A 14611-nucleotide genomic window follows, 5' to 3' on the forward strand; every position below is an offset into this window, starting at 1 on the left:
AGAAATGGCAGGGGTTTAAATGTTTAAAGACTGATTTTTGTGTGGTCTGCAAACAGATGCTGCTCCCTTCTGAATTTTTCTCTTCCTCCTTCTCCAAACCTGGAGGTCGGCTAGTGGCAGCCTCCAGCTCAGAGCCCAGGGCAGGGTGAGAAAGGGAAGAGAGGCTGGTGGTCCTACAGTGAGCATGCCCTGATGGTACCCCAAGGCACGGGGGAGAAGGTCCAGACAATTTCCGTGGCTTTACTTGGGTTCTGTTTGTGCTAGACTTGCCTAGGAAAAGAGACTTTTTCTCTCTTCCTTTTTAAACCCAGAGGGCCAAACTCTTGCCTTCGGAACCTCTCTGGAACAGCAGGTGGTATGTGCCTGTTTACGAGCCATCGTAGCCGTGGCATGGCTTAGTTGGGCACTGATCAACTGTAGTTCTTAAACCTGTATTGGGGCTGAATTGTGTTAGGAAACCTAGTGGTGCCTCACAGGACTTGAACGCTGCTACACACACACACACGCACGCACAATTCCCTTCACGTAGAAAACTAACACGTCAGGGAGAAGCCTGATGATAGAACTCCTCTCCCTGATAATCTAGCTTTCTGAGTGGAGGGATGTTCTAGGGGTGGAAGAAAATTCGGCTACATAGGTTTCCATCTTCAGTCCAGGCAGGGGCTCCCCACTTCACTGAGAACTAGCCCTCCCCTCCCCTCCCTCGGCTCCCCAGTTATCCCCCCACTTTCTCATTGTAGAGGGATGGTGTAATCTTCCCGCAGCTGTTCTGCATCTCCCCCTCCTCTCCTTTCTCTGCAGGATGACCTTTCTGTGCCTTTACTAGAGGAGGACGTTGACGGCTCGTCGGGGCTCTTGTTTCCTTTCTATGACTCTGACACACACATGCTGTATGTATTGGGCAAGGTGAGTTCTTACCTGTGGCACAAGGCGTGAATAAGTGCCCTGACAGGCCTCCGGGGATTCCTTGGCCCCTTCCAAATAAACACGATTTCACTGTTGCTGTCTTCATGAGCGGTCTACCTGACGTACAAAATGTTTCTTTAAAAACTTTTCTCTTGTTCTGTGATACATAAGCTTTGTATGTTATGGTTATTTTGGGACACTTACTGCGTAGTCATTACGGTTGGCTTTTACTCTACATATTCCCCCCCCCCTTAAACTTTTTTGTTTTGGGTTATTTGCGGATTTAATATCTCCCTGTCAGTCCCTGGCAGTTAGATCCCCAAGTTCTCCACAGTCAACACACAGGAGTTCCAGTTGAAGTAACTTTATTAGAGATCCATTCGGTACAAGGTGCTCAGACAGTGGAATTGGCAGAAGTGACGTATGTGGGGCTGGCAATGTTCGTTATAGGGAATCTTCCCGCCTTGGGAAAGAGGACCGTTAATAGGGGGGTTGGAGTGAGACATTGTTTTAGAGTAGACAGTGAGAATGATGAACTTATCTTTGGTTCTCAAGAAGGATACATTTTGAGCCAGTTTCAGCTGGCAGTCAAGGACACTGGCTCAGCGGAGCGAGGAAGAGAAAGTAAACATTTGCGAGATAACCTACTGGCATTGCAGCAAGAAAGAACTTCCCACAATCTCAGCGACCAGAGGCAGAGCCCATATACATTCATGGCAGATATGCAGGAGGCATCTCTGACACGCCCCTTTTATTCTATGCCAACTTCACCTTCCCCTCATAGGCAACCAGGGGAGTTAAGAGAAGCTGCTGATGTTTAAGCTGAAATTCTGGGCAGTACTTGCTGCCCAGAAAGGCTCCTGGTCCAGAAACAGACGTGGTCCAGGGTTCCAGTTGTTTACCTTCCTCACTGAAGTGTTCAGGGGCAGGGCAGGAGAGGAAATTCAGGGGGGTTCCTTTCACTAGTCTGCTGCTCTTGCACAAAGGCTTGCGACAAGAGCAGAGCATGTGTCCAGGTGGTCACCACTTACTCTGCTGCAATCATATATTCATTTACTGCAACTCCACTTTTTCCCTAATGAGGTCACAAAGCTCGTAACATCATCCAGAGCTCCATTTTATCCTCCCAACAGTCTTTTGAGGTAAGAGCAGGGCTTTTTTCTAGAAAAAGAGGTGGGGGAACTCAGTGGGTTGCCCTCAAAGAAAATGGTCACATGGGTGGTGGCCCCACCCCCTGATCTCCAGACAGAGGGGAGTTGAGATTGCCCTCCGCGCCGTGTGGCGCGGAGGGCAATCTCAACTCCCCTCTGTCTGGAGATCAAGGGGCGGGGCCACCACCCATGTGACTGTTTTCAAGAGGTGCCAGAACTCCATTACCTCGCGTTCCTGCTGAAAAAAAGCCCTGGGTAAGAGAGAGGATAAGAGGAAGGGAGTGACTGGCCCTATAGAGGGATTGAGTGACAGGTCACCAGTAGGCGTTCATGGCTGGTTAAGCTGTTGTGTGAAACAAGACTCTGATCCAGCAGGGCTCTTCTTCTTATTTTCTCGTGAGTGAGATTTCGAACTGGGGCCTCCCCAATCCTAGTCCAATGCAGCTGTTTCTTGCAGCTCTCCCCTTCCTCCAGCAGCAGATGGATCCCTGCCCTCTTAGAGGCTTTAGGCTTGATCAACAACACAACCCCAGATGGGAGAATGATTCCTACTGAGCCAGGCTAGAGGTATTACTAGAACCGTGGTGATAGGAGAAACTTGCGGAAGGTCTCTAAACGTGATTGGACCGCTGGCCGTTGAGAGGAGGACTTAATCCTTTTCCCGGGGAGGGGGGGCACTTTCTCCTGCTAAAATTGGCCCTCTGGTCCACTGTTCTCCCCCCACGGGAAAGAGTCTTTCCACACGTATCTCTCCTTAGAGGAGAGGGGCCAGCCGGGCGAGGCCTATAGCAAAATGGCTGCCATGGAGCCTGAAGCCAGCCACTGCATTCTGTAAGATTCTGAGCCAAATGTCCTCCTGGGATGCAGCTGGTTTCTTCATGCTCCCAGCAAGCTCCATAAAGCTGAGATTGATTCTTTGTGTTGGAGAAGCGTTTGGTTTTAGTTTCCCAAGAAAAGGTGGGCCTATTCACTTTGCGACCAGAGTTTTGCAAGCTCAGAGACTTAAGATTTGTGTCTGTGGGGGTGCTTGGCTGTGACATGGCTGCCCAGGATGAGCTCACAGGTTTTCTAGTCAGTCAGCCGGCAGGGAGCAGCATGAATCTCTCCTTCCACGTGTTTATTCAGTGCAAGTCCCGGGAAGCACATGGGCAGTCCACGGCACCACAGTCAGGATTTCGTAAAGCACTAGAGGCGGCGATCAGGGCTTACACAGCACGCTTCAGGATTTGAATGAGTCCAGCGCTCCGACTGCTCCTCTGCTATGGCTCTCTTTTGCACAAAGGGCCTTACCTATTTCTGCCATTTCAACAACAACGTGCTCCTCGGAAGGGTGTCAGAAGTTGAAACGGTCTCTCCTTGGTGTCAACATGACTTCAGCGCTGATCCCCCTTTTTTGTCTCTCATTATGTCTAGGGTGATGGGAACATCAGGTACTACGAGATAAGTTTGGAGAAGCCATACCTCAATTACCTGATGGAATACCGTTCCCCTTTACCCCAGAAAGGAATCGGTAAGTGTGCAGCCGGTTCATGAGCAGTCCTGGAATAGTGATAAACGGGTGTGTGCGTAACTGTTGGGGAAGGCAGCTGGCTGGAGACTGATAACAGGCCTTGCTGTGTTCTCCTCCTCTTCAGTTTTGTCACAGCAGAGCCACATGGCTCAGCACGTCCGTTGCTGTTTCTCCGTGCTCTTGGAAGGCAGACTGAGGGTCAAGCTACAAGTGACGAATTACACTTGCCTGGCAAGTGAACAGACTCACGTGGATTCCTCCCTGTTCACTTGCCAGGCAAGTGTAATTCGTCACTTGTAGCTTGACCCTCAGTCATTCGGCAGCAGAGAAGAGAAGCTTGACATTGGGGTTTTAATTGATCCTTTGAAAATATTTTTCTGAGGAGACTTTCCCCTTCCTCTCTCATGTCTTTGTCCAAATGTGTAAGCACAGTACAGTATAATCACATTGACTTAGTCAGTCTGTCCAAGGAACTGGTGCTCAGAGCAGCGTACAAATGTCACGCCCAAACCCCTTTGCATGATGTATACAGTTCATAAAGCCACCATCAAAAACAGCCGCTAAGCTGCTCAAAATCTAGCAGGGGCTGTGAAGCCAGCCTCACATTAAACAGAGGAGAGACCTTTCAGTCTGAAGCTTTAAAGGATTTTCAGCTCAGCCAGGAAGGTCTGGGTCGATCGTTTTCTGTTTTGGACACTTGACTGTGCAGCCTTGCTTTCCAGGGGTAATGTCAGGCAGCAGCCCGGAGAACTCTCCTCTAGGATAAATTCCTCCTCTGTAGCGGAAGGGGCAGCAAGGACTTCTTAGTCCCCTTCCCCTCTCTGCCCCTTGCTTGCCTGCCGCAGGTGACGAAAGGAGTGGAGCAGAGCAGCTGTAAAGTGACAGGAAGGCTGCCTAGTGGTTTCTCCCCCACCTAAACTCAGTATCATTTGTCTCATTGTCGTCGTCCCGTCCCCCCCTCCACCTCCCAGGTACCTTTTTCTTCAAGATTTCTCCATTGTTTTTTCAGACCGTTCCAAAAGAGGTCTGGGGAAAAAAACGGGAAACTTGAAGAAAAAACTGGGAGAATAATGAGAAACAATACTGTGTGTAAGGGAAGGGGGAAATTGCTGCCGTTATGGAGCTGTGTGGGGGTGCCAGACAACACATCATCTGATGTGTTTCCTGGCATTTGTGTCCTCCTTTTCCAAAGCAAGGAGCCAATTACGGCTTTCATCCACCTCGTTGGAGCAGGAGGTGCTTTAAAAGAGCCCATTTTCACATCTACAGGGAGCACACATTTGGAAACAGCTGCCTCCGCTGTAGGCAAATGCTTGGCCAAGGACCTCCCAATATTTGGTGTAGTGGTTAAGAGCGCAGGACTCTAATCTGGAGAGTCAGGTTTGATTCCCCACTCCTCCGCTTGAAGCCAGCTGGGTGACCTTGGGTCAGTCACAGCTCTCTCAGAGCTCTCTCAGCACCACCCACCTCACAGGGTGTTTGTTGTGGGGATAATAAAAACATACTTTGTAAACTGCTCTGACTGGGTGTTAAGTTGCCCTGAAAGGGCAGTATATAAATTGAATGATGTTGTTGTTGTTGTTGTTGTATTTTGTGACTGACCCCAGCCCCACGTGGCAGCCATTTTGTAGTTGATAGCGCACGCACACACATCACACACACAGCAGCCGTTTTGCAATGACACCTACTACTTTTTCCTCCAGAGTTCGAAAGCGCCCACAGGTTCAGCAAGGCTGGGGTTCCTTGCACGCAGCAGTCCTCTGCTTCTTGCCTGTGAATCCCCCGTCCCCTTCTTTGCAAGAGGGAAGCAGCAGCCAGGGCCCCCAGCCCTGGGTTTGCCACTGTGCGTGTTATTTGTCCCACTGTGTAGATGTATCCTTGTTCTCTAGGAACCATGCCAAAGAGGGGTCTGGATGTCTCTTCCTGTGAGATCTTCCGATTCTATAAACTGATTCCAGTGAAGAGCTTGATTGAGCCTGTTTCGATGATTGTGCCTCGGCGGGTGAGTGAGGGCTGCGACTGGGGGGTGGGGTTGCCTGCAGGGGCTGCTTGCTCTGACGTCCTCAATGCGTGTTGCTGTGTCTTTGCAGTCTGAATCGTACCAGGAAGACATTTACCCATTGACAGCTGGAGTCCAGCCAGCACTGACAGCGCAAGAATGGCTGAACGGCTTAAACAAAGGTCAGACTTCGCACTGAAAAAGCAGGAGCCAGAACCATTTTGTCAACTATCTGGTGTGTATGCTGCATCCTCTTAAGAGCCAAGCTACAAGTGACTTTTTTCACGTGGAGAACACGTGATTGTTCTCGCAAGTTTTCCTGGGAAGTGAAGTCCGAGTGTCCTTCCCCTCTCTGTTAGAATCCCTGCCTGAAGAGGCAGCGTTTGCAAATCGTTCCTCCAGTCACAAGCCTGCTGGACAAGAGGGCTCCCAACGATCGTTTGGGGGGCGGGGGGAGCTGCTACTTTCTCCCTGGGCGTCCTGCTCCCGGGGAGCTGCTCTGGAGAAAGCCGCCCTTCCCTTGCTTCTGAGCTCCTAGAGAAAAACTGGAATGAGGGCATGTTAGAGCAGCAGCAGATTCTTCCGCTGTTGCTGCGGCTGAAGCTTCACCGACACAGCGGCTTTCTCCAGAGCAGCTCCCTAGGGGCAGGACGCCCAGGGAGAAAACTGCAGCTGCCCGCCCCCAAACGATCGTTGAGAGCAGGCTTGTGGCTGGAGGAACAATTTGCAAAAGCTGCTGCTGCAGCCGGCTTTCTCTGGCTCTTCAGGCAGCGATTCTAACAGAGAGGGGAAGGACACTGGGACTACACTTCCCAGGAAAATTTGCGAGAACAATCACGTGTTCTCCACGTGAAAAAAGTCACTTGTAGCTTGGCTCTCAGATGCAGATCTGTAAATAAAATTCTTGGCAAGAGACAGCAGCTTAGATCCCATGGTAAATGTCTGCTGAATGAAAGGGTGTGTATTTGGGGGGTGACTTTTCCCTGAGTCCCTGCTCCCACTGCAGACCCCTGCATTCATCCTTCATGTTGTTCCTCAAGACCCCCTGTCCATCAGGTCCAGAGGAGTTAGCCATATAGTCTGTAGTTGCAAAATAGTAAAGAGTCCAGTAGCATCTTTAAGACTAACCCACTTTCGAGAACCACAGCTCTCTTTGTCAGATGCATCCATTAGGAGTATTTCTGGCTGCAGCAGGGAAGAGGAGACGTCCCATTCCAGTGATAGAAATTCCCTTTCGTTGGTGGAGATTTACCACAGGAGCTGAGCTTAAGTGGGTTGCAATGCCTTGAAGAGGTTTTGCTTCACCTGGCGTGTACACATATTTTGTTTGTCTCATATACGTCTCTGCTCAAACAGGTTTTGCAGGTTTTCAAATAATGGGAAAGTCTGCGAAACCTGTTTATTCAGAGGCGAAAATGGGGCGAGTGTGCATATCGCAGGCAGCCCATCCCACTGGCCTAAGAGTGGGAAAGCAAAGCACATGTTTTTATGACACAAGGTAAGGGGGAAGTTGTGAATAAATAAACTAAAGCGGCTGTGCCAAGAAAAACAGAATTCTTGCAGCCTAGTTAAAGTATACAAATGCTTCTCTCAGACTCTGGAGGTGGCTCTATGTGTGTGTGTGTGAGAGAGAGGGAGGGAGATAGAGACAGAGACAGGCTGTTAAGTTGCAGCTGACTGTCAAGACCCCGAGACCCTCACTCCTATTCCTGAATGCTGAATCACAGCCACTTCAGGACCCCCAGGACTACCCGAAAGGCTCTGGCCTGTGTTTTGTGAGGCTTTTCGGCCTCAGGTCCACTCTTGATTGCGTGCATACCTTTGGCAAGTAACTCTGGACACAGGCAGGTAAAATATATTATTGTAGTTTATTCAAGAAAGAACATAGGAGCATATGCCAAGCAGAAATTGCTTTTCAAAGACATTCAGCCAAGGCACAAAGCAAATAAGGCTTTGCTATTCTAAATATAATCTATCTGACTAAAATACTGCAAGTTGGTTATCTAACCATTCTCTGACTTGGTTCCAAGGCTGGTCATTCTTACCAAGGCATTAGCAAAGAGTCCATCCGTGCCAGCCAACTCTAGGCATGCTGATAGAGTGGCATGGAGCAGAGAAGCTCTCTCTCAGACATAGTGGTAGTGGACAATAAGAGACGATGAGACTCCTTGCCACCTGAGGAGGTCAGCCCACCAAACCAAGGAACCAATCAGGGCTCAGCAACTTATTTGGCATTACAGCATGAGAAACTATGGGGAGTACAGATTGCAGATGACTTCAGCTCCCAGGCTCTGAGCTTCTCAAGGACATTTCTCAAGGGGACAGAGCAACCCACAGGTGTATCCCGTTAAGAGACAAAGAGACTCTTTTCCCAAACAGGCCTAACACAGACATGCACAGACAACAGCCTGAACTAAAGAATCAAATTTGTACCGTTGGGGGTCTGCTTGAGAACATTTCCCTTACACTGACTTACGACAACCCCTCATGGGGCTTTCAAGGCAAGAGACAACGGGAAGTGGGTTTGCCATTGCCTGGATTTCCGTGGTGGTCTCCCATCCAAGTACTTTCATGGCCAACCCTGTTTAGCTTCCAAGATCGGGCTAACCTGGAGCATCCAGGTCAAGGCACTTAATATACGGCCTTATAATAAAAATATTAAAAAGGCATCAGTATTAAAATAGTAACCTGAAAGTCTGAAACAAGAACCTGCACAGTAATAAAACTACAGCACTGGTGGTTGATACAAAGTCCAGGGGAGTCAGATGGATTCGTCCTTAGGGGGGGGGGGGCGCAATTTCATCAGGCACCTGAGGCTAAGCTAGGTCTGTGCTGGGGGTTATGTGTCTGGAGCCTCAAGTTATTTATTCATTTATTTTAAATCTGTGTTGGCCCTTTAAAACTACCGTGAGTTTATTGCCAGACAGATATCTGAGGTCTAAGGCTCTGTTAGGGAAGGTGAGTGAGCAAAATTGTTTCTACAGGAGAGTCGGGAGTTTAATGCAAGAGGAGCCCGCCTCCCCGCCTCCCTCAAAATTAGGCTGCTCTATATGGACACCTGTGAAGCTTCCAGCCGCTATAAGAAAGTCTACAGGTTATGCAGCAGCAAGGCACGAGCCGCTTTCCTGTGACTTTGTCCCTTGATGGTGCTTGTGAATATTCGAAGGCTGGGCTTTGCATCCGTGGTACCAGTGGCACAAACCCTTATATAAAGCAGCCTCCCACACTGCTGCTGGAGAGTAACCAGGTGCTTGAAGGATAAGCGACCCTAAAGACTGCCTGATTTTTTTCCCTTCGGGAGATGTGTGCACGAGCAGTTCTGTGGTGCAGAAGTGGCTCTTGTGTCAGACTCAAGGCAGAGAAGATCCAGTCTTTTCTCACTGCTGTTTATCTTGCAGAGCTGTTGTGAGGGTAAAGTGTGTGCTGAATTCTGTGGAATTGTATTAAATAAGAGCATGTGCTTCTTTTACACCTACTGGATAACGCACGTTCAATGCACTTTAGCGATCATCTGCATTATTCAACATGTGTGAAAGCAGCCTGCAAAACTGCTTAATTTGAATGATTTCTAGAGGTTGCAGAACTCAACATTTCTTTCAGATTTCAAATTTTGAAGAGGGGTTGGGTGGGATATACCCACCCTGCACACAAAATGGCTTGGCTTTGTTACTAGAGAGTGTGTGTGTTACGTGCCCATCAAGTCGTCTCTGACCTATGGCGACCCTATGAATGATAGATGTCCAAAACATTCTCTCTCTAACAGACTTACTCAGATCCTGCAAACTGGAGGACGTGCCTTCTTTTATTGAGTCAAGCCAACTCATTTGATCTAGTACCCCCTTATTTGTCTTTTTGGCTGTCCATGGTATCCACAAAACTCCGGCACCACATTTCAAGTGAATCAATTTTCTTCCTGTCAGCTTTCTTCACTGTCCAGCTTTCACATCCATACATAGCAATGGGGAATACCATAGTCTGGATTATCTTGATCTTGGTTCCCAGAGAGACTTCTTTTTCTTTAAGGATCTTCTCTAGCTCCCTCACAGCTGTTCTTCCAAGTCTCAATCTTTTGATTTCTTCATTGCAGACTCCCTGTAGGTTGCTGGTTGAGCCAAGGAATAGAAAATCTTGAACAATTTCAATTTCCTCATTGTCAGCTTTAAAATTGAGTAATTCCTCAGTAGTCATACTTTTGTCTTCTTGATGTTCAGCTGTAATCCTGCTTTGGCGCTTTCTCCTTTAACCTTTCATCAGTAATCGTTTCAAGTCTTCACTATTTTCTGCCAGTAACGTGGTGTCTTCTGCATATCTCAAATTGTTAATGTTCCTCCCTCCAATTTTCACTCCACCTTCTTCTAGATCTAATCCAGCTTTCCTTATGATATACGCTGCATAGAGGTTGAACAGGTAGGGAGATGATATGCATCCTTGTCTGACACCCTTGCCAATTGGAAACCATTCTGTTTCCCCATATTCTGTCCTGACAGTAGCCTCTTGTCCAGAGTACAGGCTGTACATCAAAACAATCAGATGTTGTGGCACCCCCATTTCTTTTAACACTCTCCATAGCTTTTCATGATCCACACAGTCAAAAGCTTTGCTGTAATCTATAAAAAACAGGCTGATTTTCTTCTGAAATTCCCTGGTATGTTCCATTAGCCATTGTAAATTTGCAATGTGATCTCTGGTGCCTCTTCCTTTTCCGAATCCAGCTTGAACATCTGGCATTTCTCGTTCCATATGTGGTAAGAATCTTTGCTGTATAATTCTGAGCATCACTTTGCTTGCATGGGAGATTAACGCGATTGTCTGATAGTTGCTGCAATCCTTGGCATCCCCTTTGGGCGGGATTGGAATGTAGACTAGAGAGTAATAAAGATCTGTTTATTTCTGTCCTTCACTGGCTTGGCTGTCACTGTCCTTTAAATGCTGCAGCTTTTTTATGTTTCTGTTGTTGTCCTGGTTTTTTGTGTGTGCACAAAACGCTCTTTTCGATTGTGTACAGGTCCGGTCTTGATGTCGCTGAGACCTGGCTCTGTAATCTTAAACTCACCGCTGGAAGCAACAGAGCCAGTCCCGTACCAGAACGGGCCCGAAACCACTGAAAAGCCAAGCAGAATCCAGGAGAAATGGGGGCACTGGAAAGCAGAGGAAAGGGGTCCGGAGGACAAGAAAGTGGGGCTGACTAATGGCTTTGATGCATTTGAGTGTCCTCCACCTAAAACTGAAAATGAGGTATGGCAGCGTATCTGATTCCGTCATTAGGACGACCAGTTTAAACTAAGCTGCAAATGAACTGGGAGAGCTTGGAGCCCAGTGACCACGGGAGATCCAGTGCTGGGAACCAGTGACCACGGGAGATCCAGAATCTGCTGGTGAGAGCTCAGCCTCTCCTGGGGGTGGGGGGTGGGGGGGGAGCGCAATCTGCCTTCTCCCTACCCCCTCCCTTCCCTTCTTGGGCTCCAGAATAAAGGAATTCACACCATGCCTGGGTGTGCCACAGTTGTTGTATGTTGTGGTGCACGTATGCCAGAGGGGGGACATGGCTCTTAACTACCATGCCAACTCCTCTAAGCCGATGGATGGATGGAAGTCCTAAGCGAGTATTGTCATTGCTAAAAATACCGTATTGTTATAAAAATAGGGTTCTGTACGAGTTATATATATATATAACAAAAGCACGTTATAAAGATGTGGATTTGTTTTCAATGTAGCACCCATGGGAGGGGGCATTCCCAAATTTGGGTCCTTGTTCTTCTGCACAAACACACCTTTTATAATTCCATTGGGCAAACTGAGGTTCGTAGTGGATGGATAGCCCAGTGACAGACCTCCTGCTTGTTTTCTAGCTGCTACAGGTGTTCTACAGGCAGCAGGAAGAAATCCGGAGACTGCGGGAAGCGCTAATCCAGCGGGATGTCCAGATTAAACAGTTGGAGCTGGAGATCAAAAACATTCCTACGGATACGGGCCGATTCTGACCAGATGTGGCCTGGCAGCCTGCAGAAGGGAGCTCAGCTCCAGGGAAAATGTGGCCTCCCGCTTACTACTGTTGGGAGATGGCGGCCTGGAAGAAGGAAAAACCTCAGATTCTCCTGTCGGATGCCCAGTTTCTTGCCACTGGGTGCGGCCGGGGTTGTCACTGGTGCTGTTTTGCTTAGTGCTTTCCACGAGGATCTCCTATTAAAATGGGCCCGAGTGTCCCTCCCCCACAAAAGCTGGAGCAGCCTCAAGGTGAAGAAAGACCCCCCACCAGCCTTCTGTGCCTTTGCATGCGTGGAGTTTCCACTTAGGAGCAAACAGCCTGCAGCACCCGTCCGTGCTTATTTGGACTCTCTTTGGACCCTGCCGGGCTGCCCAGCGCTGTACTCTAGACGATCCCCAAAGGAGATGAAGATCATCCTCCATTAGCTTTATGGATATTTCTTTGCAAATACTATTGTTTCCTACAGGTAAAGGGCAGAAGAAGGGAATTCTGGAATCCACTATCAAAAGAAATCATGTTTTTTTAATAATAACACTTAATTTGATTTGATTTATATACCGCCCTTCAGGACTACTTAATGCCACACTCAGAGCAGCTTACAGGGTGTGATGTTGTTATCCTCATGACAATCACCCTGTGAGGTGGGTGGGGCTGAGAGAGCTCTGAGAGAGCTGTGACTGACCCACGGTCACCCAGCTGGCATCACTCAGAGGAGGGGGGAACCTGATCCGGTTCTCCAGATTAGAGTCCTGTCACTTTTAACCACTTCACCAAGAAGGCTCTTTTGAGCGGACTAATTGACTGTGGGGAGGAGGAGAAATGCCAGGCATTTGAAAGGGACATTTTGGTTGTTGAGCAGAGGGGAAGACGGCCAGGTCTTACTGCTGAAGCTCAGCATGTCTGAACCGGAGAATGCCTGTTGGTACACAACTATCTTGCAGCTTTGCCGATAGTCTTTTCCTCCTAGGATCAGTTCATGCCTTAAGCCAGCAAGGGAGAGCTTGTCCCATTCTGTAAGATGACTTCTTTCCACTTGTCACTGGGCTGCCTTTACTCTTTTTCGGCTTCCTTCCCTCCGAACAGTGAGCCAGAGAGTCAGGCAGTGCAGTCTAGTGTTCGGAGAAAGGCCTAGTCCCAGGCCTGGTCCCAATCATATATTCTATCTCTTACCCACTTTTCAGAGTGCTTCAGTCTGCTCTTCTTTCAGATTCCTTTCCATTTGGGCCATTGATGCTGGGTGAAGCATCAGGCATTTATTTCATTATAAATTAAACAAATAACTACCTGATGCTTCACCCAGCCTTCTGTTCAGTCTGTTCCTTGTTAATTTTTTTCTTTCATGCTAGTCCATGCAAAGCACTACCGTCCAGATCATTTTCCTTGCCTGTCTCAGGGCTGACCACTTCAGTTGTCCAAAGATTGTCAAACCCTGGGTGGTAATGGGAGAGGTCCTTTTTGAATCTATCAGGCTTTTAAGCATTTCTTTCTGACCTTGGGGACTAGAAACATTAAAGAGCTTCTGAGTTCTGACGAGACCGGGCTGACCTGGGCTATCCAGCTCAGAGCCCCACCCCCTATAACTGCTTTCTAATGCTGAAGAAAACATGCAGCGGGCACCTAAGGAAAGGCAGGATAAAAACACAATTAAATAAATAATATTTGGCATTCCCCCCTCCTTAAGGTTTGGTGTTTGAACTTCACGCACAGGACGATATACACCTTTCACTGTGAGATCTCAGTGGTCAGGGGAGGAGCTGCGTTACCGGACGTGACGTGTCTTTCCCAGGTGTTGAGGCCGGTGCAGTGCTTGACCTGTGGAAGCATAGCCTGAAAAGGGGGACCCTGACGGGGATTCTGAAGTCTCAGTCTCTAAGGCAGAGACCCATGTTGCAGTGCGAACGGACAAACAGAAGCATCCATTCCCAAAAGCAGGGCTTTTTTTCTAGAAAAAGAGGTGGTGGAACTCAGTGGGTTGCCCTCAAAGAAAACGGTCACATGGCTGGTGGCCCCGCCCCCTGGTCTCCAGACAGAGGGGAGTTGAGATGGCGCTGAGCGGCGCGGAGGGCAATCTCAACTCCCCTCTGTCTGGCGATCAGGGGGCGGGGCCACCAGCCATGTGACCATTTTCAAGAGGTTCCGTAACTCCGTTCCACCATGTTCCTGCTGAAAAAAAGCCCAGGCAAAGCTGCTACTTGATTAGTCAAAAAGAAGGAGGTGACTTGTTTATCATAATTGATGCCCTGGGCACAAGCCGAGAGGTGCCTTTTAGGCTGTAGGTGTCCGTGTCAGTGTGCAGAGATGGGCTTACAGCGTTCACACTTTTGCCTCTGGGAGACCCCTGCAGTTGCCAGGGCTAAGATCACTTCTCAAAGCCTGTTTTCACTGCTGGTCTCCCCAGTGGCTTGATAAAAATTGCGCCCAATGATACGACTGCTACACAGAGTAGTTCAAAAAAATCATAGAACAACGAGCAGAAGTTATTCTGATAGCGCCTTCCTGGCCGAGGAGGTTGTGGTTCCAAGAACTGAAGAGGTCTCAGTAATGGACCCCTGGCAACGTAGGGACAATGGTGCGCCCTCAACCAGCTCTTCTAAACCTCACAGCCTAGACGGGGCTAGGCTAGCCTCTAGAAAAAGCTCTACAAACAGAATTTATAACAACGCCTGGCAGGTATTTCAGGCATGGTGTCTAGTTAGAAATATGGATCCTTCATCAGCACCAGTTAAGGAAATTTTATTTTTCTTACAAGAAGGATTAGTTAAAGGGCTTAGCACCAACACTATTAAAAGGCAGGTAGCAGCCATCTCGGCAATAAGGGGATCTGAGAAGGGAAATTCTTTCGTGCAACATCCCCACGTTAAAAAGATTCTTAAGGGGAACTTCTCTGATTAATCCTCCCCAGGTTCATAGGTTTCCCGTGTGGAACCTTCAGTTGGAACTGAAAGCCTTATCTAGGGAACAGTTTGAGCCCATGGCCTCATGCCCGCTAAAACGAGCTATCTTTGTAGTAGGAATTACATCAGCCAGATGAGTGTTGGAGCTGCAAGCTCTTCCAGTTG

The 14611-nt window shown here is 48.5% G+C and overlaps 1 protein-coding gene across 2 annotated transcripts in view; it reads left to right on the forward strand.

The window, feature by feature from the left end:
* Positions 1 to 13515, forward strand: part of CORO2A (coronin 2A) — a 97997-nt gene extending 84482 nt beyond the window's left edge. For both annotated transcript variants that reach the window (XM_054987164.1, XM_054987163.1), the window contains exons 7-12: positions 802 to 906; positions 3471 to 3567; positions 5457 to 5569; positions 5658 to 5748; positions 10572 to 10801; positions 11416 to 13515. In XM_054987164.1, the coding sequence (XP_054843139.1) occupies positions 802 to 906; positions 3471 to 3567; positions 5457 to 5569; positions 5658 to 5748; positions 10572 to 10801; positions 11416 to 11547 (768 nt within the window). In that variant the 3' untranslated portion in view covers positions 11548 to 13515. The remainder of the gene's footprint in view (positions 1 to 801; positions 907 to 3470; positions 3568 to 5456; positions 5570 to 5657; positions 5749 to 10571; positions 10802 to 11415) is intronic.
* The last annotated feature ends 1096 nt before the right edge of the window (positions 13516 to 14611 follow it).

Source organism: Eublepharis macularius, chromosome 8, assembly GCF_028583425.1.
Source record: "Eublepharis macularius isolate TG4126 chromosome 8, MPM_Emac_v1.0, whole genome shotgun sequence".
Taxonomy (NCBI): Eukaryota; Metazoa; Chordata; class Lepidosauria; order Squamata; family Eublepharidae; genus Eublepharis; species Eublepharis macularius.